Raw genomic sequence first — 25,722 nt, 5'->3', positions numbered from 1 at the left:
TTTCATACGTATACACACAACGTGCCTCATGGTGACCAAGGTTGTGTTTTTTGCGCTTCACGCGTTTTGTTTTATGTTTTGTTTCACTAATCTGCTTCAGGCGGGGGGTGATATTTTCCATGATTTATCAGGCTACTCCTACGTGTCTCATTTCTAGCACTGACCTGGGCTTGGGAAACCAGTCGGAAGCAGATCCCCGGCGCCGGTAGTTCAGCTTGACCAAGAGGCTATCGAGTGTGCCGGATATGCCAGTCACCTCGACGCTCCACGGTTTGTCTGAGTGCTTGGGGTACCCTGATTTATCAGGCCACTCTCATGTGCCTCGGAGTTTGGGTCTATCGTCAGTCGGCTGTCCTTTCTCCTTAACAGCTCTACGCTGTATGCTACACTCGGTTCATTGCTCTGCGGAGCTGGTAGAAAGGGGAAAGAGCGCCGGTGATTCTTCCACTCTGACGGAGGTCCACACTCATCTGGCCAGGGACTGCATTGTAGCTGTGCCAGCCAAATGATGAGTGCGGAAGTCTGTTGGGCTTCTTGTTAATCCCTCGTTATTTTGCCGGCTGCAGGGGTTTACTGTATTCTGCCGCAAATCTCGGTGGGAGTGCGACACGCACCAGTGTCAGCTTCCCTGGAGATGACGGAAATACTTCGTGCCCAGATCCAGTCTCTGCTGGGCATGGCAACCATCGAGGTGGTTTCAAATGGTCAGGGAAATGTGGGGTTAGACTCCACTTAGTTCCTCGTTACCATAAAGAACGGAATGTTCAGATCCTTTCTCATCTGAGAGCTGAACAAGTTAATAGAGGTACTGTCCTTTAGGATTGAGACACCGCGCTCAGTGATCTCATCCGTCGAGACAGGGAATTGGCGGACGTCAATCGACCTCAAGGTCGCATACTTCCTTGTTCCAATGCACCCCAATTTCAAGAATTACCTTCGGTTCTTCTTCAGCAGGACGTGCTACCAGTTTTGTGTGCTCCCCTTAGGCTTCTTTACGGCGCCAATGATGTTCACAAAATTGGGGTTTATTCAAGCTCAGATAGCCAGATAGCAGTGCTGGTGTTGTCACCCGTAACTAGGCGACTGGCTCATCGGGGTTCTAGAATAACAGTTGAGTCTAGAAACCTAGCGATCAGTGTTGGTCACTCTTATGAAACAGGGCTGAATTGGCAATCTCAAGAAGTCGGACCTCGCCTTGGAGCAGATTCCGGTCTTTCTTGGGGGTGATGCGAGTTTGAGGATGAGACCCATGCAGCAAGCTTTTGCAGCTGGGGTCCTACTCATGGAGCTACGAGAACTTTCTCGAGACCAGAGTGGTTGATTCCTCTTTGCAGTGGTGGGCAGACATCGGGCGTCTCTCCAAGGGGCTCCCCTGGAGATGCCGTCGCTCTCAGTCCAGACAGATACATCCCGGATTGGGGCGATGTTCTGGGCGACGTGTGATCTCTTGACAACGAAGTCACTACCTGCACATCAATGTGCTGGAATTGACAGCAGTCAGGTTGGTGTTCGATCCCTCACGCAGGGTTTCGAATTACCTTTAAGGCCAGACATTCTCTCTCTGAATGGGACGCCACACCCGAACCTCAGATTCTCTGGGTGGGTGGGTCTCTGTCGGGTCTAATCTCCAGACACGCGGAATTCCTGCAGCAGTTGCAGACACAATTCTGGTTTCGAGGCTTCTGACACCCATTCAGTATGTTGATAGGTGGGGCGCACTGGTGTGCAGATTCTGCGGATTTAGTTCGGATATTGGAGTTACTATAACCCCGTTTTGGTTGAGAGCCTTATGGCCTCCACCATTCCCGTGTACTCCATGGGTATTTCCACGTTTCACACCCAATTCGATTGTGCTCTGCCTAGGCAGCACTCTCTCGTACAGCGCTTCGTGTCTGCCCCTGACTTTTCAAGTATATCGTCTCTCTCACTTCACTTGTTGATGTGGAAGACGGCTTTACTTGTGGTGGTGAGCTCTGGTAGAAGGGTCGGGTACATCCATGCGATACCCACCGACCCAACACTGACAGTATTTTATACTGATCATGTCCGTATTCGCCTCCCGGATACCTACCACTCTCAGATCGATATTGCTTTCCAAGTGACAGCTCATATCGAACTTCCACCGCTTACCCAGCCTTCCACATCGGGGCCGATCTTTCGAGTGCTCACCCGTTGGAGTGACTATAACAAACAAATGAAAGGGATCCGTACGGGTACCGATGTGTTCTGTTTGGTGGTGGGAAGACTGGGAAATCTGCTAGCAAGCAGACTTTACCTTGTTGGCATGTTCCGTAATTATTCGGTTACAATGCTAAGGTTTATCTTCATCCGAGGGGTTGAAGGCACACTTGGTGAGGGCAGATCCTGCTTTGTTGACAATACACAGTGGCACTGCTCAATGAAACAAACACACACACACACACACACACACACACACACATTCATGTTAAAGGTAGTAACCGGGGACACTAAAAAAACACATGCAACTGGGGACTTTTTCCCCTGTTGGTCTAGAGCTATAAGATTTACAAGAGTTGCCTACCCGGCTATGTAACGTACTTCGGGATGTTGACAGAAACTCTAGGAAATTTTAAAGCAAGAATGATTTTTTACATTGGAACCGGGGTCACACACGAAGAGTGTGTGTGTAATTTTCACCGTGCAACCGGGGACAGTGTGTATAATTTTCACCGTGCAACCGGGGACAGTGTGTATAATTTTCACCATGCAACCGGGGACAGTGTGTGTAATTTCACCATGCAACCGGGGACAGTGTGTGTAATTTTCACCGTGTAACCGGGGACAGTGTTTGAAATTTTCACCATGCAACCGGGGACAATGTGTGTAATTTTCACCGTGTAAACGGGGACAGTGTGTGTAATTTTCACCATGTAACCGGGGACAGTGTATATGTCTTCACTACGCAAATGGGGACAGTGTGTATAAGAAACGGGGACAGAGTTTAGAAGAATTTGCTAAGCAAACGGGGACGTGTGTATAAAAATTGTTCTAAGCAATCGGGGACACTTTATAATGTTTAACAACCAAACCTGAACAGTGCTTATTTGATTTACTCAATACAACTAGGGAGTGTGTATAGGAATTTGTTCTGAGCAGCCGGAGTTCGTAAAAATAGAGTTGACTTGTGAACCAATGTCAATATCTGATTTAAGATCCCTCCTCGTTTATGCTTGGGGGAGTATACCCCCTCGGGAAGAAAGCATCGGAAAGCTACTTTGGAAGGGAGATCGTGTGTGGGGACTATTTTCGAGACAAAAATTGTCAAATCTACTGTATTTTAAGGTATGTTGTATGAGAAAAATGAAGAGCGGCCTAATGCAGCACACAGAATATATAACTGAAACAATACGGACCATTGCAGGCCGTCATCTAGTCCCCGAAATATTTTGATATCATAATTATATTTTTGATGTTATATAATAAAGTTTAAGTTAAGACATTTACATTTTAATTCTTAGGCGCCCACTGGAGGCAGCTTAGCTTATACAGACTTTCTGAAACTAATCTGGACTTGAAATTTTCTCTCATTTATCATAAACAGATAAATGGATGGCAAGACTAGAAAAGTCCTAATGGCTTAAAATGATTAATGACAATTATATTAATTAACGTCTATTAGGCATGAGTGTCCAAGGTGACCTTGTTGACGGGAATATATGTTGCTGTTTGATGTTATTGTTGTCGCCAAAGAGTGTTCAGTAAAAGAACTGTCCTCGGTCAAAAAAAGTATTGGTAAAAAGTCCTAAATGTGCCTTGTTAAAAAAACTGCCGGTAATCAGTTATTATTTTTTCTATTGACATACATACAAAAGATATATGATATGTCGTGTCATGACGACAGCTTGTTGATATGACTTAAAGTCTGTATCTTGATCAAGACAGTTCTATTTGAGAGTTCTTCATGTTTTTATCAAAATCTTTGATGTCACTCTTATCAAAATACATAAGTTTTTTTCTGCATTAGACGTTTTTAACTGGTGCTTTTTATTACCGAGGACTTTCTTACAAAGGACGTTTTTCTAATAATCTCGCCAAGGATCTTTGCTCACATTGCATCTCATAGGTGATGATAATTCCGATCACCAGACAGTATAAAATGACAAATCAAAGGCAGGGTCAAGTTGAACAATGTATTGTAGACTTCAGGCTTCCAAATTGAGAAACTCCAAGACGAAGTTATAGTTCTAAGGTCCTATGTCTAAGTTCAATCTAACTATCAAAAAGTCTCAGCTGTTCGTGTGGCGAAAGCAGACCGTCGGTGTGCATGCGTCAATTAAAGACGTGCATCACTGTAATATTTTAGATAACCTATTTATCAATTTCACAATGCCATTTCAACAACTTACGGCCAAAGAGGTGTGCATACAAAGGTAGCAGGACAATTGTAACCGTGACATTTCCCACCCAGTCAAGTGCTAACTGGACAATTGTCATCTTGGACAAATGCCACCAAACCAACATATTAAAACATTCGATTTAATGACAAGAAGACACAGACAACTGTATCCAAAAACTTATAACATGGTGACACATCATTATCTATCTAAATGTCTATTTGTATATATCTGCATTCGGGAGCTGTTTTATAGCTTATATAACAAACATCACCTGATATGACAAGCTATAGAACACATGTTCAATATACATTGTTTGCATTTGATCAATATTAACGCAAACATATACACTGTCCAGTGTATATTTGTTTGTTAAGGAACTTTCTTTGCCAAAGTACGGTTCCTAACAAAGTCCTTGACGTTTCGCCATGAACGTTCTCTCAGACACGGTTCCTGTGATAGGCACCTATCAATCTCCCTTTTTCCGGGAAGTTTCTTTAACATAATATTTCTCTCGAAATGTTTGATAACGGCAGCTTTCTCGATTTCCGACCAGGGTCGTTTGACCAATTTTGAAGAACCTGTTAAATAGAAAAGGATACAAATTATTCATTGCCGACAAACCTACAAACATGTATTCCATACCCGTGCCAATGACACGTGTCGCGTAATACCAACTCGGAGCATACCCAAGGTAATAAATAAATGCAGAAACATACCAGTTTGATTTTTAAGTAAATGAGCTGCATTGTCACTTATAGTGAGTGAAATGGCCAGTAATCAGAAATTATTGTTCACTTATCATTAACAAACACGTGAAATATTTTGTTTTGTAATAAATGTTCATCTCATTCACCTTTCGTCCTACGTTTTTTGCTTGGTGCCACTTCGACGCCAGGGCAATCCTCGTCACTGGATTCATTTCCGTCTTGAATGATAGACAATAGGATAGTATTTAGTGATGGCAATAAATTATGTTTTCTTTATACATACACTTGTTCCATTATCCCCTTAATTCATTATTAGTTCAATCAATAGTAGTTCTGTACAGTCAAACCGATGAACAGTTACACATTCTGCATATCTACATACCAAAGTAGTCAAGTGGCGACCCACATCCTCTTTTCCGCGTCTCAGTCCCCTTGCTCTCTGCAATACAGGAACGCTTTGTTTTAATCGCTGTTTAATAATAGACAATGATATTATCGTGAATAGGTACGTTTGGAGATAACATTTATGTCAGTACTTACCAGGAACATACTCATCTCCACTGGATTCTTCATCGCTCTGCACACCTTCGAGATCAACATCTGTAAAAGAGAAACATTTAAATTGAGAATGTTATTAATCCTAAGAACTTACTTAGATTACATCACTTTCTCTAAGAAACATTGGGTACTCTATAAAAAAATGCCTGTTCTGCCATAATTACAACAACAATATTGGTGAATATTGATTTTAGATCAGATATTTCTTACAACTTCTACTATCTACACATAACTGTCTGCACATTAGGGTAATAACATCTAACCTTCTTGTAAATCCACATCAATTTCATCCAAATTTCTCCCTTTCTGTTTGGTGTATTTGCCTTGTTCAAGTGTCAAGAGCAGTTTTGAAACTTTAGCCACCTGTAACGTTTCATCTGGGAGGCGGTAATACTCGCGATGCACCCGGATGTCATGTCCCATGAAGTTAGCCAGGATGTCCAGTTCGTGGTCTCTGAGATTAAGAATCTGTGACAAAGTCCCAATTTGTTTCCTGAGTTTTGTTGACCGAAGAAGTTCTGGCTCCTCTGCACCACATTGTTGACTGACTTCTCGCAGTACGTCCGACCCTCGAATATGGCCGAGGGAACCATAGTGGTTTCTTGCAAACACATGTGTGTTTTCATGGTGGACGCCAGCTATGTCTCTCTTGGCTAACAAGAGATTGACCCAACTTGTTAATTCTGATGTGAAGATCATTGGAACGGTCCTTCCTCGCTTACCGATGATCTCCACCCTCTGTAGTTTATGACAAAGGTCCTTCTCAAGTGGGGAGAGACTTTCCATTGCATCTCCTTGGCGCGTAAGACTTAACTTCTGAAAATCCTCAATTTGTAACTTCGATGCCTCACCTTGTCTTCTCCGATTAAATAGAATGACTCGTGCCAGTGAAGCTTCGTTGAGGATCTGCCATGCATTGACATCGTCAGATTGGTGTAAGGTAGCTGCCGCCTTGTTGCCAACAGACCGGAGGTATGCTGATAACAACATCGTATCTTTGACTAAAGGTACAAACTTAACCTTGTTCCTGCTTCTTTCATTGAGTGTCCTGTTAGCATGGGCGCTGACTTCATAAGGCCATTCCATTTCGATTAGATCAAGGAAATCATGGGCTTGCTGCTTTAGGTATTCATCTTGTGAAATCATGGCGTCTCTTCTTACAATGCCCGCGCAAGTCTTCAGTGACCCTCCTAGTTTTTTGGCTAATGACGGAGTGTCATAAGTATGAGTTCTGTCATTAAAACCAGCTATTTGTCTTGCTGAAGTCACAACCTGTTGGAACGAACCTGGATTGATGAAACTTTGCAAGTCTGCACCTGATGGCCCGACAGTAGCTCTTAGATTCAACAGAAGTCTCCCCAGTTCCCTCAGTGTATTTCGGATAAAAGCAAACTGGTCATTGTCGTGTCCATGTTTAAGAAAGAGTCTTTCTCCAAATTTCCGAATCAAAAGGTCACCTTTACAACAGAGACCAATGCTGTCTGCCCTCATAGTGGTGAATATTGCGTTGAATCCTCTTGATGAGCTCTCTGGGGCTGGTAACAATAAACGAGCTCTTTGAAGTACCCGTTTATGTTTTTTTTGTGATGGAGCAAGGCCACATCGTTTAACGTGTTGCCAAAGCTCTTTCTTTACATAGTAACCCAGGCAGTGTTCACAGGGAACATAATCACTCCAGGATGTATTTCCACTTGGTCTGTAGGCGACTATTATTTCTCCTGAACCCCTTTTAATCACCTCTGTGTTATGAAGGTGACTTCCTAGATTCCTCAGCTTGGTCATGATTCTGGTTCGTTCGACTTTGTTGCTAGTAGCAAGATACTTTGCTACCTCGGCTTCTTCTTTGTGCTTGCCTTCCAGGTGTCTTGGTAACTTTGACTGTTTTGAAAGACAGTACGGACAGTGAAATGGTTTGTCGTATGACCGGCCATTTGCATTGTTCGTAGTTGTAACTAATATATTTGGAGGAATTGCCGCTGTCTCACACGGCAAGGCTTTTGCTTTTTGAGACATAGGATAGATGTACGAATCCCCTGAATCGCTTTCAGAATCCTCTATCTTGTAACTGCTCCCCGAATCACTCCATGCTTGTTCCGAATTTGTTGAACTTTCCCAAGTGTCTTGAGTCTCCCCTCGAGAAGTTTCGTCAACTGCAAATGGCGCCAACGGAACTGGTGACTGTTTTCTAGAATCATTTGCAGTTGTAGATATTTCCTCAGCGGTTTCCGTAGTGCCTTGAGTCTCCCCCCGAGAAGTTTCGTCAACTGCAAATGGCGCCAACGGAACTGGTGACTGTTTGCTAGAATCATTTGCAGTTGTAGATATTTCCTCAGCGGTTTCCGTAGTGCCTTGAGTCTCCCCCCGAGAAGTTTCGTCAACTGCAAATGGCGCCAACGGAACTGGTGACTGTTTGCTAGAATCATTTGCAGTTGTAGATATTTCCTCAGCGGTTTCCGTAGTGCCTTGAGTCTCCCGAGAAGTTTTCGAAGTTTCGTCAATTGCAAATGGCGCCAACGGAACTGGTGTCTGTTTGCTAGAATCATTTGCAGTTGTAGATATTTCCTCAGCGGTTTCCGTAGTGCCTTGAGTCTCCCCGAGAGTTTTCGTCAATTGCAAATGGCGCCAACGGAACTGGTGTCTGTTTGCTAGAATCATTTGCAGTTGTAGATATTTCCTCAGCGGTTTCCGTAGTGCCTTGAGTCTCCCCCCGAGAAGTTTCGTCAACTGCAAATGGCGCCAACGGAACTGGTGTCTGTTTGCTAGAATCATTTGCAGTTGTAGATATTTCCTCAGCGGTTCCGTAGTGCCTTGAGTCTCCCCCCGAGAAGTTTCGTCAACTGCAAATGGCGCCAACGGAACTGGTGTCTGTTTGCTAGAATCATTTGCAGTTGTAGATATTTCCTCAGCGGTTTCAGCGTAGTGCCTTGAGTCTCCCCCGAAAGTTTCGTCAACTGCAAATGGCCAACGGAACTGGTGTCTGTTTGCTAGAATCATTTGCAGTTGTAGATATTTCCTCAGCGGTTTCCGTAGTGCCTTGAGTCTCCCCCCGAGAAGTTTCGTCAATTGCAAATGGCGCCAACGGAACTGGTGACTGTTTGCTAGAATCATTTGCAGTTGTAGATATTTCCTCAGCAGTTTCCGTAGTGCCTTGAGTCTCCCCCCGAGAAGTTTCGTCAATTGCAAATGGCGCCAACGGAACTGGTGACTGTTTGCTAGAATCATTTGCAGTTGTAGATATTTCCTCAGCAGTTTCCGTAGTGCCTTGAGTCTCCCCCCGAGAAGTTTCGTCAATTGCAAATGGCGCCAAATGAACTGGTGTCTGTTCGCTAGAATCATTCGCATTAGTTGATCTTTTCTTGGAATTTATGGAACCTTGGTCTTCATTATCCCCAGGCGAAGTGGTGGTACTAGTCCTTTCAGCGGCATTTTTCTACAAAAGATTGAAATGCTATATATCATGAACGACTGAGAGCCAACCCTACAAAAATCTTTTTACCTTTGTTGTCTGAGCGATTTGTTAGAGTTATCTTATTTACATTTATTGAATGAAAAAAGTATGATAATGATAGATACCTTACGCCAAGGGTATTGCTTGGAATCCTTGCCATAACAATACCGCAGCTCCTGTCCTTTAGTGATTGGTCTAAGAGCAAAAAAACCAATGCCAAGCCTTCCTTCCTCTTCTAAAACCTTTGGCATGCAGTTTGGCCTTTTAGGTTCATCATTAATCAGCCTTCCTAAGGTTCCATCTTCTCTTGTTGCATCAATCCTGGGAGTGCAAAATATATCTGTCAAGTGACTTAGTAACTTTTAGTTCTATTTTTCAATGTTTATCAGTTATCATTAATCAATCAGATATTACAAACTCAATATGTATTAAAGTCATATGATCCCTAAAATACCGTGAAGCCGATTAACGCACTGTTCTTTAAATAAATGCAAGTTTCCAATGAGGCAGATGATCCCAACTCACCAAAATGTGGACCCTTTATGTTGTACCTCAAACACGTATGTGTCATTGTCTTCGGGGCTTTTTGTAGTGACGGTACCTTCATATTTAAGCAGGAACTGACCAGTTTCAAAATCTCTTCTGCTGTAAACACCTCTTCCTGTAATGAGTAGTTTATCAAAGCTACATCGTAGGAACTACCCAGTTTCACAATTATTTTCATGATATATTATTTTATACTTTGTTCATTGCGTATGTTCTTTGTCTTTATTTCAAGGCATTACATTTTACATACCTGAGCCATCCGTATTAATCTGTACTCGAAAATCCTTCTTATTCCAAACATACTGCAGAACTTGTCCTTTTTGCTTATTTCTTTCGGATCGCCTTGTCCCTGTGAAATACCATAATCAGTATTAAATCCATGCTGGTAAATTAAATGTAAAATACATTACAAGCATTTTGGATGCTATCATTGGTACACAGTAGCCAGTATAGCTTGCTACCATGCGATATTAATTACATAAAGCATGCACTATCAGGGTACATATTAGTATTTCGGTGCGTGCAGTAAATGCAGGTAGTATTTATATGACAAACCCGAGCAGCCAGTCACAGAATGGGTACTATATTAATCAAAATGACACCATAGAATGGTTTCCTTGCCATCCAAGATTTACCTCCACATTCAAAGGCTTCGCTTCTGGCACGAAACTATGTTGCAAATTGATATTAGGTTTTGAAGAACTTATGATAAAAGTAATGAACATATTAATTCAGTTTAAACAGAAACATGTATTATGAAACAAAAAACCCCATTACTGGTGACCATTTAATTATTAGAATAGGACTTCAAGCAAAGATGTGAAACAAATGATTGTGCTATGCCAATATTCCAAGTGGGTCGTTTTTCATTATACTGTGCCTGTAATAATGCATGTGCCTGATTGAATCCCTTTTGAGGTTTCAATGCACAAATGCATGTAGTGTCAACATGTACATGTATGTATGTATGACTTCACCTGGCTTTAGGGGTGTCGCGATACGCGAATGTATCGATACATCGATACATTTTTACTGACGATACGATACGCGATACATGCTTGCGTGTATCGATTCCTATTTTAAAACTTTATCGATTCAAATTTTTATGCTATATCCATCTCCGTCAAAGTCTTGATAGTAAAATTATACCAGACCACTCCGATAAATAGATGTAGTTAGCTTTACTTAAAAAATAGGTTGGAAACTAACAGCTTTTGTGATTGGCTAGACTATTTTGATGGACCAGTCAGCGAACGTGTACGTTGCCGGTAAGGTAATGCTATGAAAAGGCGCGATAATTATGTATCGCGATACGTATCGTATCGTGACCTTAAAATCGTGATACGTATCGTATCGTGAAATTGGTGTATCGTGACACCCCTACCTGGCTTACTCCCATCGCTCTACCGTCCAGCAGTACATCAACAAAATCAACCTCAAATTTCAGATTCTGTCCAACAACTCTGCCACGCTTAAAATAGCTGTGGAATTCCTTGTTTTCATCGTGAGTCTTGACATGTATCACCAGAGGATCAGCCGATAAATAAGTATGTGCAAAAGTACATTATTATACTATGATTATTTTTTAAAATAATATTATGCATGGAATTGTGATTGTATCAATAAGAATTAATGTAAATTGGGTTAATGAAATAGTCTACAGGCTGGTCACTTGTAATATGATTGTACTTCTTTAGAACTAGAAATTCAAGATACGAACAATTTGTTCACTTGTAACGGACTTATGTTTCCTTACGGTTAACATCTGAACACATAGAAGTTATTGGAAATACAAGGAATGAATTTGCTTCCAGTTGTAGTTCAAGACAGAAGCAATCGTGTCGATAAATAGTTAGAGAATACCTACATCGGAGGGGATAATGTTACAGCTATCTACCAGGTACTAACATCATGGGTATATCTACCTATTTCGTATTTCAAATTAATTAAGATTTTAGGTGGGGAAGGTGAGATAGGTTGAAATGAGAGGGCAAGTGACTTGAACTTAGACTTGGGGTCTGAGCTTGACTTCCAGAGCGGAGCGGAAACACCAACCACCCCTTTTCATTAATGCATTTTCATTATCTATCTACCCCCTCCACATATAGAAAGTTAACAAAAAACCTAATACATGGAATAATATTTCATAAAAAATGTATAAATATCCACAATTATATGTGAACAAACCCGACGTAAGAGAATGGTCCCGTGTATTGTCTATTTTCGTCATATCTTCCTTTATTTCTGCGCATAGAAGAAAATACTAAGGAAATACGTTTGGTATACCTAGATTGCATGCATATACATAGTAGCATGCTTGTTTCCATTAGTTTTCTAAATCACATAATCATCATTCACAGATGCACTTTCACCATACCTTCTTGGACGTTGACGGTATCTTGGTTTGTTAAGTGTTTCTGAAGACATATTTTTATTGACATAAGCCAAATATCACACCTTGACAAGCACTATTTCATGAAATATACATGTCTTATGCTTTTAGAGGTGATATAGACATTACGTCCCTTGAACAATATTTCGGTCATTCTAGGTGTGTCATCCAATAGAGAGTGGGCTGACCATGATTGATTGACATAGAAAAAGACAGATACAGCAAGAGAAAGACAGTGGGATTACGAAAGATCCCTATCTAGTCTAGATTTTAGTCTACCATTTGACCAATGAGAATGGTAGGCACATACCTTAACATTTGAACAGTTGCCGTGGTTAAAAGTTCAACACGGTCGCTTCTGTGAGGTTCTGAGCATTTTACCACAAAGAATATTAAATAATATTTTGTCAAATGTTTTTTGTGAAAGAAATAATTTTTTAAAATTGGGAATTTCTGAAAACTCACACTTACCCGAAATGCCTTCATCTTCCCTCTTTCTAATGTCTTTCTGAATGTACACAATATAAGTTCTGCCTTCTGCCTGATGCGCCCACAGTAGGCAAAGTGCCGACACTGCAAGTCAATATGCCATCTTTATTACTTTATCATTGTAGCTTGAAATAAAATGGTTAATTAGCTCGAAAGCCTTAGAAATTGAACAACAAATATCGAACAGTTTGTTTAGTGAACAATTATCTTTTTCATAAACACATAACAATGAGAAATACATAACAGTCTAAAACACGTTGCTTTGTGCTAATAATTATACGTACCTTCTTCACAGTTGAGATAATTTCAGGATACTTTCTTAGTGCTGCTCCATACACAGTCAGGGTTCCCAGCTTTGATATAGCTTTCAAACACTGTGGCAAGTTCTGTAATGAAAGACTTCTCCTTGCGCTAATCCGTTTAAACATTTACGCAATGATGACGTAGATCAATCACCATTCTAAAACATGGTTTAAGAAAAATATGTGAAATATAACCTTACGTGAATAACAAGATATTTCAAAACTAAACTATGATAGCTCAAGGCAAAACTATTCTTTAATGCAAAACGTAATAGTATGATGCCTGAGGCCACTGCGTCTTGAAATAAGGAAACCTGGCGTCACTATTAAGTGTTGTATTTTATCGAACTATGTTTAGTTATTATCATTTAGTTATTAGCTCATTATTATTAAAATGTTGCTGAATAAACAAAGATCACAATCAAACCTGTTTTCCCAATTGAAGAGAATTCCTAATTTCTTTGTCAATGCAGCTTAGCTTGATAACTGTTTGTTGCACTGAAATAAATATTTATCCATAATTATAAAAAGTGTGTTAGCGGAGGTTATCAGATTTCTTTGTCATAAATATGTTTGTATATAGACACTATGTGTAGATCAAAGCTGACTTTCACTGAGCAGTTTAAATGCATGGAGATACAATCAGGTCCGGGATAAATACGTGTAGATATTTGGGATATAACCTATGAATACATATATTTTACAGTACCTTCCAAAATGAGGAGCACAATCATATGCTGAGATTATCAAGCAACTGCATGTATTTTCTTTTGCTGCTAAACTTACTTGTTTGACGTTGATATATATCCTAGCAACTAACATTCAAAATTACGACTGAACATGTTCAATGATAATTGTATATCTTCTTTAAACTACTTGACACATTTCTTTATCAGCGGGTAATTTTCCGCCAGCAAGTTATCAAAGTGGGCGCGTCATAGCGTATCAAATTACAACACTGCCTTCGCGATTCTTCCATACTGCACTAAAAACATGGGACTAAACTGAACCTGAACGTATTACTTGATATTGTAGCCTACAATCATTATTAATAATGTGTTGTTGATTGTCAAGAAGATGTAAATACAATGTGATAATACGATGTAATAGCCTAATTCAATACATATATCTGTTGAATATTGTCATTAGTACAGGCAGAAAAAAAGCGAAAAACATAATACTCGACTTATTTAATGAATTCCCGTCACACTTACACTACAAAAACTACATCTACAAATAATTTACCTTGACTGAGCAGAAACTGATCTTCCTTCATGTCGGCGAGTCCATGGCGGTAATCAATGCCGTTCCGTGTAAGCGGGGACACGTGTGTATAAGCGCGAAAGTTCGACCAATGCTATACACGAAGCGTGTGTGTAGGCGATTGTGAAATTTACATGCAACCGGGACAAGATACAGTTTCAACTAAAAATACATTTTCTAGCCTTGAAAGGGTCGCGGAAACCATTTTTACTCAGTATCTCAACCGGGGACGTCCCCGGTTCCGTGTGTGTCCCCGGTTGAAGGGTGTGTATAGATACCAATGTCCCCGGTTGCTACCTTTAACAAACACACACACACACACACACACACACACACACATGTTAAACACACACACCTTTAACGTTTTCTGTTGTTAAAAGACCTGTTGAACAGATAACATAGATATCTTAGATGAAGAAAATGTGAGAGATGTTGGACTGTTTCCTCTCTGATGTTTTGCAGATTGGCTGAACTGGAACAGATGCAGAAACTGGAAGAAGACAAGAGACGTCGCCAGGAGGATGTCGAGAAACTCCGACGAGAACGACGCAAGAAGGAAGATGACAAGCGAGCCCAAGATCTGGAGGTAGGTGTAACCATGGTCATAACTTAGAGCTGTAGATACAAAGTTAAGATTGGGTTGACTGGCTCACTACCTTCTTATCATTGTCATATTTCATTCAGCAGTTCCCTCCCTTGTTCAGTTTTCTCCCTTAGTTTGGTGTTGATAGTGAATGTTTACATATTGTGTATGGGTGTGGTTAAGTAACTAACACCAGAGTTTTATTATCCCGCACCACAAAGTGGGAGGGGGATATTGGTTTGAGCTCCGTCTGTGTGTCCGTCAGACATCATGGGGACAGATCAAAAACTCTTATAGATAGGGAAACCAAATTTGATATGTGTTTTCATGACATGACTGCCTTGATGGAGTTCAAAAACGGAAACCAGGTTACAATTTGTTACAGAGTTATGGCCCTTGTCATGTGTTCTTGATTCGTGCACGGTATCCCCAATGGGGCAGATTTTCTCAAAAAACGTTACAGATAGGGAAACCAAATGTGGTAAGCATTTTCAGGACACAAATGCCTTGATGCATTTCGAAAACAGAAACTGTGTTGCGATTCTTTACAGAGTTATGGCCCTTGTTTAGTGGTGGTTAGAGGCAGATGCTCACTCACTCACTGACCTTTCATTCCCCTATTCCATCCACCTTTCACGCCTCACCCTACCACCTTTCCTCTTTCCTCGTTCACTCACTCACTCACTCACCTTTCATCTTCCTTATTCCTTCCATCCTTCACAGGGGCATTGGGGTAGCCTAATGGTTAAAGCGTCGGCTTGTCACGCTGACGTCCCGGGTTCGAATCCCCACATGGGCACAATGTGTGAAGCCCATTTATGGTGTCCCCCACTGTGATATTACTGGAATATTGCTAAAAGCGGCGTAAAACCCAACTCACTCACTCACTCACTCCATCCTTCACACACTCACCCACCCTCTTTCCTCTTCACACTCTCAACTCACTCACTCACTGACCTTTCATCCTTCCTCAGTCCCTCCATTCATCATTCACTCACTCGATCACTCACTCACTCTTGTTTGTGAAGATGAAGGACAACATCCTCCGTGAGGCTGCTGAAGCTGCCCGGCAGGAGGAGGAGCAACGCAGACAGGAAGCTGCTGCCGCCGCTGCCAAGAGAGCCGAGGAGGAGAGACAGGAGGCAGAGAGAGAGAAGAAAGAAGAGGAGAGAAAGAAGAGAGAAGAAATCAAAATACAACAACTTAAAAAAGAAAAGCAAGAGCAAGAGAAGGTATGTTGACATGTCAAAGGTTATTCAGTGCTTGTCCCTGGCTGTGATCTTGGTGCTACGGTGATCATAACTTGCATACTTTAATACTGACTTACGACAGTCGTAGAGCTTTAGTTGTTTCAGAACTGGTTGCGGTTGTACAATGTGATGTTAACTCCCATACTTTAATACTGACTTACGACAGTCGTAGCGCTTTGGTTGTTTCATAATTGGCTGCTGTTGTACAATGTGATCTTAACTCCCATACTTACACTGACTTACGACAGTAGTAGTGCTTTGGTTGTAACGTAACTGGCTGCCGTTGTACAATGTGATCTTAACTCCCATACTTTAATACTGACTTTCGACAGTCGTAGCGCTTTGGTTGTTTCATAACTGGCTGCCGTTGTACAATGTGATGTTAACTCCCATACTTAAACTGACTTACGACAGTCGTAGCGCTTTGGTTGTTTCGTAACTGGCTGCTGTTGCACAATGTGATCTTAACTCCCATACTTTAACAGTGACTTACGACAGTCGTAGCGCTTTGGTTGTTTCATAACTGGCTGCCGTTGTACAATGTGATGTTAACTCCCATACTTTAATACTGGCTTAAGACAGTCGTAGCGCTTTGGTTGTTTCGTAACTGGCTGCCGTTGTACAATGTGATGTTAACTCCCATACTTACACTGGCTTATGACAGTCGTAGTGCTTTGGTTGTTTCATAACTGGCTGCCTTTGTACAATGTGATGTTAACTCCCATACTTACATTGACTTACGACAGTCGTAGCGCTTTGGTTGTTTCATAACTGGCTGCCGTTGTACAATGTGATGTTAACTCCCATACTTACATTGACTTACGACAGTCGTAGCGCTTTGGTTGTTTCATAACTGGCTGCCGTTGTACAATGTGATGTTAACTCCCATACTTACATTGACTTACGACAGTCGTAGCGCTTTGGTTGTTTCATAACTGGCTGCCGTTGTACAATGTGATGTTAACTCCCATACTTTAATACTGGCTTAAGACAGTCGTAGCGCTTTGGTTGTTTCGTAACTGGCTGCCGTTGTACAATGTGATGTTAACTCCCATACTTACACTGGCTTATGACAGTCGTAGTGCTTTGGTTGTTTCATAACTGGCTGCCTTTGTACAATGTGATGTTAACTCCCATACTTACATTGACTTACGACAGTCGTAGCGCTTTGGTTGTTTCATAACTGGCTGCCGTTGTACAATGTGATGTTAACTCCCATACCTACATTGACTTACGACAGTCGTAGCGCTTTGGTTGTTTCATAACTGGCTGCCGTTGTACAATGTGATGTTAACTCCCATACTTACTTTGACTTACGACAGTCGTAGCGCTTTGGTTGTTTCATAACTGGCTGCCGTTGTACAATGTGATGTTAACTCCCATACTTACATTGACTTACGACAGTCGTATCGCTTTGGTTGTTTCATAACTGGCTGCTGTTGTACAATGTGATCTTAACTCCCATACTTTAATACTGGCTTATGACAGTCGTAGCACTTTGGTTGTTTCGTAACTGGCTGCCGTTGTACAATGTGATGTTAACTCCCATACTTTAATACTGGCTTACGACAGTCGTAGCGCTTTGGTTGTTTCAGTAACTGGCTGCCGTTGTACAATGTGATGTTAACTCCCATACTTACACTGGCTTATGACAGTCGTAGTGCTTTGGTTGTTTCATAACTGGCTGCCTTTGTACAATGTGATGTTAACTCCCATACTTACATTGACTTACGACAGTCGTAGCGCTTTGGTTGTTTCATAACTGGCTGCCGTTGTACAATGTGATGTTAACTCCCATACTTACATTGACTTACGACAGTCGTAGCGCTTTGGTTGTTTCATAACTGGCTGCCTTTGTACAATGTGATGTTAACTCCCATACTTACATTGACTTACGACAGTCGTAGCGCTTTGGTTGTTTCATAACTGGCTGCCGTTGTACAATGTGATGTTAACTCCCATACTTACATTGACTTACGACAGTCGTAGCGCTTTGGTTGTTTCATAACTGGCTGCCGTTGTACAATGTGATGTTAACTCCCATACTTACATTGACTTACGACAGTCGTAGCGCTTTGGTTGTTTCATAACTGGCTGCCGTTGTACAATGTGATCTTAACTCCCATACTTACTTTGACTTACGACAGTCGTAGCGCTTTGGTTGTTTCATAACTGGCTGCCTTTGTACAATGTGATGTTAACTCCCATACTTACATTGACTTACGACAGTCGTAGCGCTTTGGTTGTAACGTAACTGGCTGCTGTTGTACAATGTGATGTTAACTCCCATACTTTAATACTGGCTTACGACAGTAGTAGCGCTTTTGTGGTTTCATACAATGGCACTCTGTCAGAGGCTATTCAGTGCATGTCCCTGGCTGCTGATGTACAATGTGATCTTAACTCCCATACGACAATCGTAGCGCTTTGGTTGTTTCATAAAATGGCACCCTAAAATGGTGCCATAAAATGGCATTCTGTAGCCTGGTGTTGATTATACTTCCTAATCTACTGAATAATGTGGGTAATGGTGTAGCTGAGTGGCTAAAGTGTTTATTTTGAAACTTACCGTATCTCACGGTATGCACCTCTGTTCTTCTACGACCATGTGTGGAAACGTGCTGTAGGCTAAGTTGAATGAAAACTTCCAGGCCTCTGACCATCTGACCTCTGCCCCCACTCCAACAGCAGACCTGTCAATCATCTCAATAAGTGTGCCGATCACTCAGATGATCACGTGATGTTCTGTGCCTGTCATACTCGTCTTGGAGCGTCCAGAGAGTCCAGTAATCTGTGATGTGGGGCAGGTCGGGTGGGTATCCATCGCGTGAGATAGGATAAGTATATAAATATACAATTTATAGCAAAATTTTCAAATTTTTAAACTTATCCTATCTCACGGTATGCATTATTCCACGGATGGCTGGTGGGCCGCAGATTACCCTGTGTCAACTCTACAACCGTGAGGTCGCATAACACAAGGAGGCCAGGAGAAAGCACCAACTCCCGATATGCTAACTCCAAACTTGTGATGGGTTGTTTCTGATAACCCCTTAGCTTACACAGCACAAAAACTCTAGGGAGTGGGCGGTCCCGAATTAATGTGGTTTTCGGCCGCACCTTTTGACAAGCAAAAGGACGCAGTTTGGCAAGTAGGCCCCGCCTCCCCGCGATTTATTAAGTGACCTCAGACTCCTACTTGAGCGAGTATCTCCGTCGTCTCTTTCGTCCTCAACATATTAGGGCTGTAATGAATACACTATGTTGCGAATATGATACGTATCACGAATATTGGGTAACGAATACGAATAATTATTCACGAATACAATATTGTAGTTAAGTGATTGATGCACAATATTGAATGCCCATGTTGACAGTGTTAATTTGTCACAGCAATAACCAGTCATCTCATGACACTCAAATTTTGTATGTAATAGTTATAGTTGACAGTAACATGTGCAGCCTTGGCAAACTAACATGACTTGCGCTACTACAAGGATAGTACATGTTCCATTCTTGCATATCTCATTTTGAAAAAGGACATAAGGGTTCAAGTAAAACACACTCCCTTAAAAAAATTGTAAATATTCATGAAAATTCGGTTCTGGTGACCACGAATAACAATTGAATTCATGAAGGGCTACGGTTCGATTCACCGAATATGCGAGTGAATCGTAACAGCCTTAATAACTATATAAATATACAATTTATGGGAAAATTTTCAACCTTGTCACACCAAAGACTTGGGTTCCTGGGTTCAGCTCCCAACATGGTTTCTATGTGTGAAGCCAATTATTGGTGCAACCTCTAGTGATATTACTGAAGTATTCTAAAAGCACCATAAAACCATACTCACTACTGACTTATTGCTTGTTTTAATTTGGTTTTGATTTGTTTTATACTAGACTTTCACCTTACAGGTTTACTGTCCGATGTTGACTGGTATTATGACAATGAATTATTAAGATATGGCTTAAGTAAAGCTGATGCAGTGTTCGTGTTAATGCAAAACCTGCGTGTTTCACACAAATAAATCTGCATTTCATGTACAATATTTTCTACCTGCGTGTTTTGTGTTCTGGGAACAAGTAACTGAGAAACGTATTTTCCCAAAGGAACAGCAAAATAAAATAAAGTTTCTCTTTGCTAATTTGACTTGGGCATGATGACAGTGATGCTCTGATATGCAAAGAAATGACGTCTAAATTTCCAAATTTTTGGGGGGGAACCCCAGCCGCCCCCCAAGAGACCTTGCAGATTTCGGGCACACACCTGCAGTGCATGCACCCTCAAGATTTTTGGGGCTATACACTGTGATGCAAGGTAAACATTTACCTCGTTTACAGAAGTTGAAAGAGCAGCGTGAACGTGAGGAGAAGATGAAGGCTGACGAGGAGTTAGCTGAGCGGCTGAAACATGAGGAGGCCGAGAGAGCCAAGGCTGAGAGGGATCAGAAGATGGCTGCCGAGAAGGCTCGGGCTGAAGAGGCTCGCCGGTTAGCAGAGGAGAAAATAAAGAAAGTCAATGGTAAAAATATGCAGATCATAGAGATCAGTTATCATTTACTAAATATTGTTAGATTATTTACTAAATATTGTTAGATTATTTACTAAATATTGTTAGATTATTTACTAAATATTGTTAGATTATTTACTAAATATTGTTAGATCATTTACTAATGAGCAAAAATAAAAGAAATGTCTGCCAAAATCAGCATATTTTTAAGAATAACAATTTCAACACTGATCTGTTTGAATGGCATTCTAGAAGTTGATGAATAATAAGAAAGCTATGAAACATTATGGATGACAATTTCTATATTATATTATGATGCGACATATAAGAACCTGTAATAATACATCATAATATAAAAAAAGTTTTCATCCATAAAGTATCATTTCTTTCTTAAATGTGAACACTTTGTCCCAATTTGCCTCCTCAGAGCGGTGGGGTAGCCTGGTGTTTAAAGCGTTCGCTCGTCACGCCGAAACCCAGGGGTTCGATTCCCCACATGGGTACAATGTGTGAAGCCCATTTCTGGTGTCCCCTGACATGATATTGCTGGAATATTGCTGAAAGCTGCGTAAAACCCAACTCTCGTACTCCTAAGAGTACTCCGAGAAACATCAGACAAAATTCAGAACTGCTGTTACCCACTTACACACTTGTGATAATTGTCATGAATACACAAAACCATTTAGAGAGGGGAATTGAGGAAAGGATACTTCAGACTCAAACATGGTCTTGACGAACAGGCACAGCTGGTTGAGTAATCTGAGGCACTAACATTCATTGCAGAGTAGTTTCCCTTTGGTGTGCCAGAATCCAGTGATCTTGGTGTTGAATCCCATTATTTGCAACAGTGCATTTATAACATATGGCTGTTGTCATGTTGTGACTGTTGCAGAGACGAAGCCACAGTGGAAACAGGTCCCGTCCAACAACCTGCCTGTTGGTTGGGAGAAGCGGCTTGACAAAAGCACCAACAGATACTTCTACATCAACCACAACCTTACTACAACACAGTGGGAGCCGCCAGTCAAGATTCAACCAGCTTCTACTACAGGTACGTGGTCACTCTCAACTCACTCACACAGCAAGGGGCCCAGGTGACCCAGTCCTGTTGCATTGTAAGACTTAACATTGTAGAGTTGCATTCCTTACGCTTGCCAGGATCTGGTGATCGATTGTATTATGTGTTGTCGCGTAATGAGGTGTAACGTCACGTGACTAATAACTGTTTCTCCAACAACAAGCTTATGCAAATTCTCCAGAATACCTGATTGGTTACAAATAACATAAGTTTCACAGCGCCCTCTTGCCTATATGTTCATGCCCCATTTTCAATTTGTAAATAAATTTAGGCTGTGCTTCACCTGCACAGAGAAATAATATCACCTGATGATGTAACAAGTATGGCAGGATATGAATCATATGACACCCATATTATCCATTCTCTTCCCACAGAGGTTACTTGTCATATCTTCCTACGAACCTCTGTTCTGATACGGCCATATTTCCCGGTTCTTGTAAAATCCCCTAGCGGCAAAAGATCACAACACGAATTATCTCCCTTCTTTCTATCCAATCAGAACACGTGTTACATCGACTTAGATTCAACTTGACTAACACAAGCAAATGTGAGGCCACAAATATCCCCCATCTGCCGGGGACTTGTGTTCATGTTACACACAAGACGTTTAATGGCTAGCTTGTCCGTTGTCAACGAGGGCGATGGAGACGCCACTGATACGCCATAACATGACTGAGTTCTGTCTATAAGAAACGTTTACGCATCGCGCAGGGGAAGAAGTTTAGTTTTCTCGAAGCATATGGAAATTACCGAGGCCTTGCGAATGATCACTTTTGAAACAACGTCGCTGATTGCACAACTAAATCTGATTGCCTCCAATCACGAGTCTTGAACGCTCACACCATGAAAGGGCCGTATTAGAACAGAGGTTACGTAGGAAGATATGACAGGAGTAACCTCTGTGGGAAGAGAATGATATTATCAGGAAACGTATCGTATCACACCCCTACTCAAGTATTACACCGCTGATAAACACCACCATTTTGCAGGAACGTTCACCACCAAGTTGAAAGAAGAACCTGCACAGTCATCACGGGGTCTAACTCGATCTTTCTCGTCTCCTGACATCATGAAACAGATGGCGGAGGAAGGAGACAAGCCACTCCATACGCTCAACTTTGACCGTGCCAGCAAGCCATCACAGAGGTAAAAACGTTTGGTAGAGCTGAAGTGAAGATGTCAAGATTATGTGACTATTTGAGAAAAGGATGCTTCAGACTCAATCAAACATGGTCTTGATGAAGAGGCACAGCTGGTTGAGTAATCTGAGGCACTAAAATTCACTGCAGAGTAGTGTCCCTTTGGTGTGACAGAATCCAGTGATCATGGTGTTGAATCCCATTATTTGCAACATGTGCATTTGTGATGTCATGACATCTTAAACTACTCAGAAACAATAGAAGCAAATTATGAAGCAAAGATTAACACGCCGTATGAATATTACTGAAATAATTTCATTATATCCGTGTTCTCCAAAATGTCAGCTCAGTGAATGTGTCCGTGTTTAGGTTCGAGCCTCCTGTGAGTAAGCCAGTGCAGAGACAGTATGTGGTGAAGAGACGAGACCTCAACCCCGTCTACGGCAGTGTGGTAAGTCGAATTACCCAGATTACATACAGGTCTGGTAGTCAGTATGTGATAAGTGTCTCTGTGTTGAATAATTACCCAATTACATAGATTACATACAGACTCATTCTCAATGTTTCCATTTTGTTATGTGATGTGCAAATACCTTGGAACAATCCATTCACGAGGAGCTTCATTTTGAGGCGCCAAAGGTAGCTTTGTGGTTTAACCACCAGGCTACCCCACATGGGTACAATGTGTGAAGCCCATTTCTGGTGTCCCCCCATATTTAGAACAAGTAAACCATTTCCCATCTTGATTTGAACCCATGTTGGCACCAAACTTTTAAATTCTTGATAAATCCTGTGTTTGTAAAAAGTTATTGATGATTTATTTTTGTTCATCTTCAGTTTCCAGATTATGCCAATATATGTATTGTTCTTGTGATTGACAGGGTGCTGCGTTGACTGGTCTGCGTAACCTTGGCAACACGTGTTACATGAACTCCACCATCCAGTGCCTAAATAACTGTACTCCACTCGTAGCCTACTTCCTTAACGACTTGTACTTGGATGACATCAACAGGTAAAACGATAATAAACTAGAATCTCCCTTTGAAGTCATGAGATAGGAGAAGTATATAAATATACAATTTATATTAAAATTTTCAATTTTGATAAATCTTTCTTAATACATGAATCAATGTTTTTCTCATGGTTTGATGAATACACAAACCGTTTTGAAAAAGGTCAGATGTTAAATATGTTTTATTTGTGATTACACTTTCTCCGTTAAGTTCAGACTCAGTATTTCTGTGTGTTGAGTCCCCTCTGGAATTCAAACCCACACTCTCAGATTAAGGCACCAAATCGCCAGCACGTTAAGTCAACAATCTAACCTGCTTGACCACCATGGCTTCCACAAAAAATGGATGTCTGAAAATTAGTAGTCTAGAGTTGTCTCCCACCATGATGATACGGGTGGAAGACGTCTTCAGCAGCTGACTGGCTAGCCCTATGAAGATCAATTGGGATAAAATTGGTCTTCACCAACCGATGCTTGTCATTCCCAGTGAACCGCTATCATATAGCCAAAACAATGCCGATTGTTTTGTTAAACAACAAACAAACTTTCCATGTGAAGAACTGAGTTTTCTGATTTTCTGCAACCCATGCTTGTCTCCCCATAAGAAACTGGTTGTTTTTGTAACATGAGTACACAACATCTACTGTGTGAGTGAGTGAGTGAGTGAATTTAGTTTTACGCCGCACTCAGCAATATTCCCACTGTATAGCAGTCAGTCAGTCAGTATGGCAGTGGTCTGTAAATAATCGAGTCTGGACCAGACAATCCAGTAGTAAACATCATGAGCATCAATCTACACAATTAGGATACGATGACATGTGTCAACCAAGTGAGCGAGCCTGACCACCCGATCCCGTTAGTCGCGTCTTACGACAAGCATGGGTTGCTGAAGACCAATACTAACCCAGATCTTCATGGGGTACATCAAGCATAGGTTGCTGAAGACCAGTTCTAACCGGATCTTCCCGGGCATCATCAGTACATGTTTGACTTTGACAGGGATAGCTTTCGGGAGGGCATGCATGGTGAGATGGTGGACGACTATGCTATTGTCCTGAAGGCCTTGTGGAATGGCCAGAACAGATGTATCACGCCCAGAGACCTGAAGGTAGGACACTAACAGTAGACAGGGTCAGGGCTCGATTTAACATAGGTTAACCTACTTGCACCAGGTGCAACCTCAGATAGAAACATAGTTGCACAAGCCAAATTCCAGGTGCACTGCTCTTATTGCAATATATAATGAAAGAAATGTCCTATTGAATTATTCAAAGTTTAGAAGAGCTGACTTATTTATGCTTATAATGTTAGTTTTATTGTTGATCCATTTCTCAGAAATTGACTTGCACCTGGTGCAAGCTAGACAAATAACTAGTTTCTTGTTTATGGCTGTTTGTCCTAGAGCAGAGTAAGGTTTCATAGTGCCAGCCCAGTGAGACACTATGTCACAGATACCATATCATGCAATCAAATCATCAGGGTACTCACTGTAGCCATCAGGTTTATACTGTTGCAGAATTTCTGTAAAGAGTGAGATGGGTTTATTTGGACCATATCTAACAAGGTGATACGATCCTATATTACAGAATACAGTTGGGAAATACAACCCCATGTTTGCTGGCTATCAGCAGCAGGACTCACAGGAGTTCCTCACCTTCCTCTTGGACGGTCTACACGAGGGACTGAACGAGGTGAGTAGCAGGTCAGAACATTGACTCACAGGAGTTCCTCACCTTCCTCTTGTACGGTCTACATGAGGGGCTGAACGAGGTGAGTAGCAGGTCGGAACATTGACTCACAGGAGTTCCTCACCTTCCTCTTGGACGGTCTACACGAGGGACTGAACGAGGTGAGTAGCAGGTCAGAATATTGACTCACAGGAGTTCCTCACCTTCCTCTTGGACAGTCTACACGAGGGACTGAACGAGGTGAGTAGAAGGTCAGAACATTGACTCACAGGAGTTCCTCACCTTCCTTTTGGACGGTCTACACGAGGGACTGAACGAGGTGAGTAGCAGGTTGGAACACTGGGTAGCTAGACCAGCAAGGTGGATATCGTGGGCTGAACATAAGGGTTTGATT

General features: G+C 41.5%; 1 protein-coding gene and 1 long non-coding RNA gene across 2 annotated transcripts in view; one reads left to right on the top strand and one right to left on the bottom strand.

Moving 5' to 3' along the window:
• The window catches only part of LOC124254200 (ubiquitin carboxyl-terminal hydrolase 8-like), a 47,334-nt gene that overhangs the window by 12,667 nt on the left and 8,945 nt on the right, over nucleotides 1–25,722 (top strand). The window contains exons 10-18 of the mRNA XM_046688086.1: nucleotides 14,526–14,649; nucleotides 15,675–15,878; nucleotides 20,243–20,423; nucleotides 21,304–21,462; nucleotides 22,479–22,635; nucleotides 22,998–23,079; nucleotides 23,510–23,640; nucleotides 24,640–24,748; nucleotides 25,227–25,331. Coding sequence (XP_046544042.1) covers nucleotides 14,526–14,649; nucleotides 15,675–15,878; nucleotides 20,243–20,423; nucleotides 21,304–21,462; nucleotides 22,479–22,635; nucleotides 22,998–23,079; nucleotides 23,510–23,640; nucleotides 24,640–24,748; nucleotides 25,227–25,331 — 1,252 coding nt within the window. The remainder of the gene's footprint in view (nucleotides 1–14,525; nucleotides 14,650–15,674; nucleotides 15,879–20,242; nucleotides 20,424–21,303; nucleotides 21,463–22,478; nucleotides 22,636–22,997; nucleotides 23,080–23,509; nucleotides 23,641–24,639; nucleotides 24,749–25,226; nucleotides 25,332–25,722) is intronic.
• LOC124254194 lies at nucleotides 12,480–14,364 on the bottom strand. Its single transcript, XR_006892414.1, has 3 exons — nucleotides 13,228–14,364; nucleotides 12,783–12,884; nucleotides 12,480–12,582 (listed from the first exon to the last, which is right to left on the bottom strand). It is a non-coding gene; the product is annotated as an uncharacterized LOC124254194 (long non-coding RNA).

The sequence above is a fragment of the Haliotis rubra genome, unplaced genomic scaffold (genome assembly GCF_003918875.1).
Source record: "Haliotis rubra isolate DU_JTF1 unplaced genomic scaffold, ASM391887v1 Scf568, whole genome shotgun sequence".
Lineage (NCBI taxonomy): Eukaryota > Metazoa > Mollusca > Gastropoda > Lepetellida > Haliotidae > Haliotis > Haliotis rubra.
Note: the sequence above shows the minus strand (reverse complement) of the source record. Positions and strands in the feature narration are given on the sequence as shown.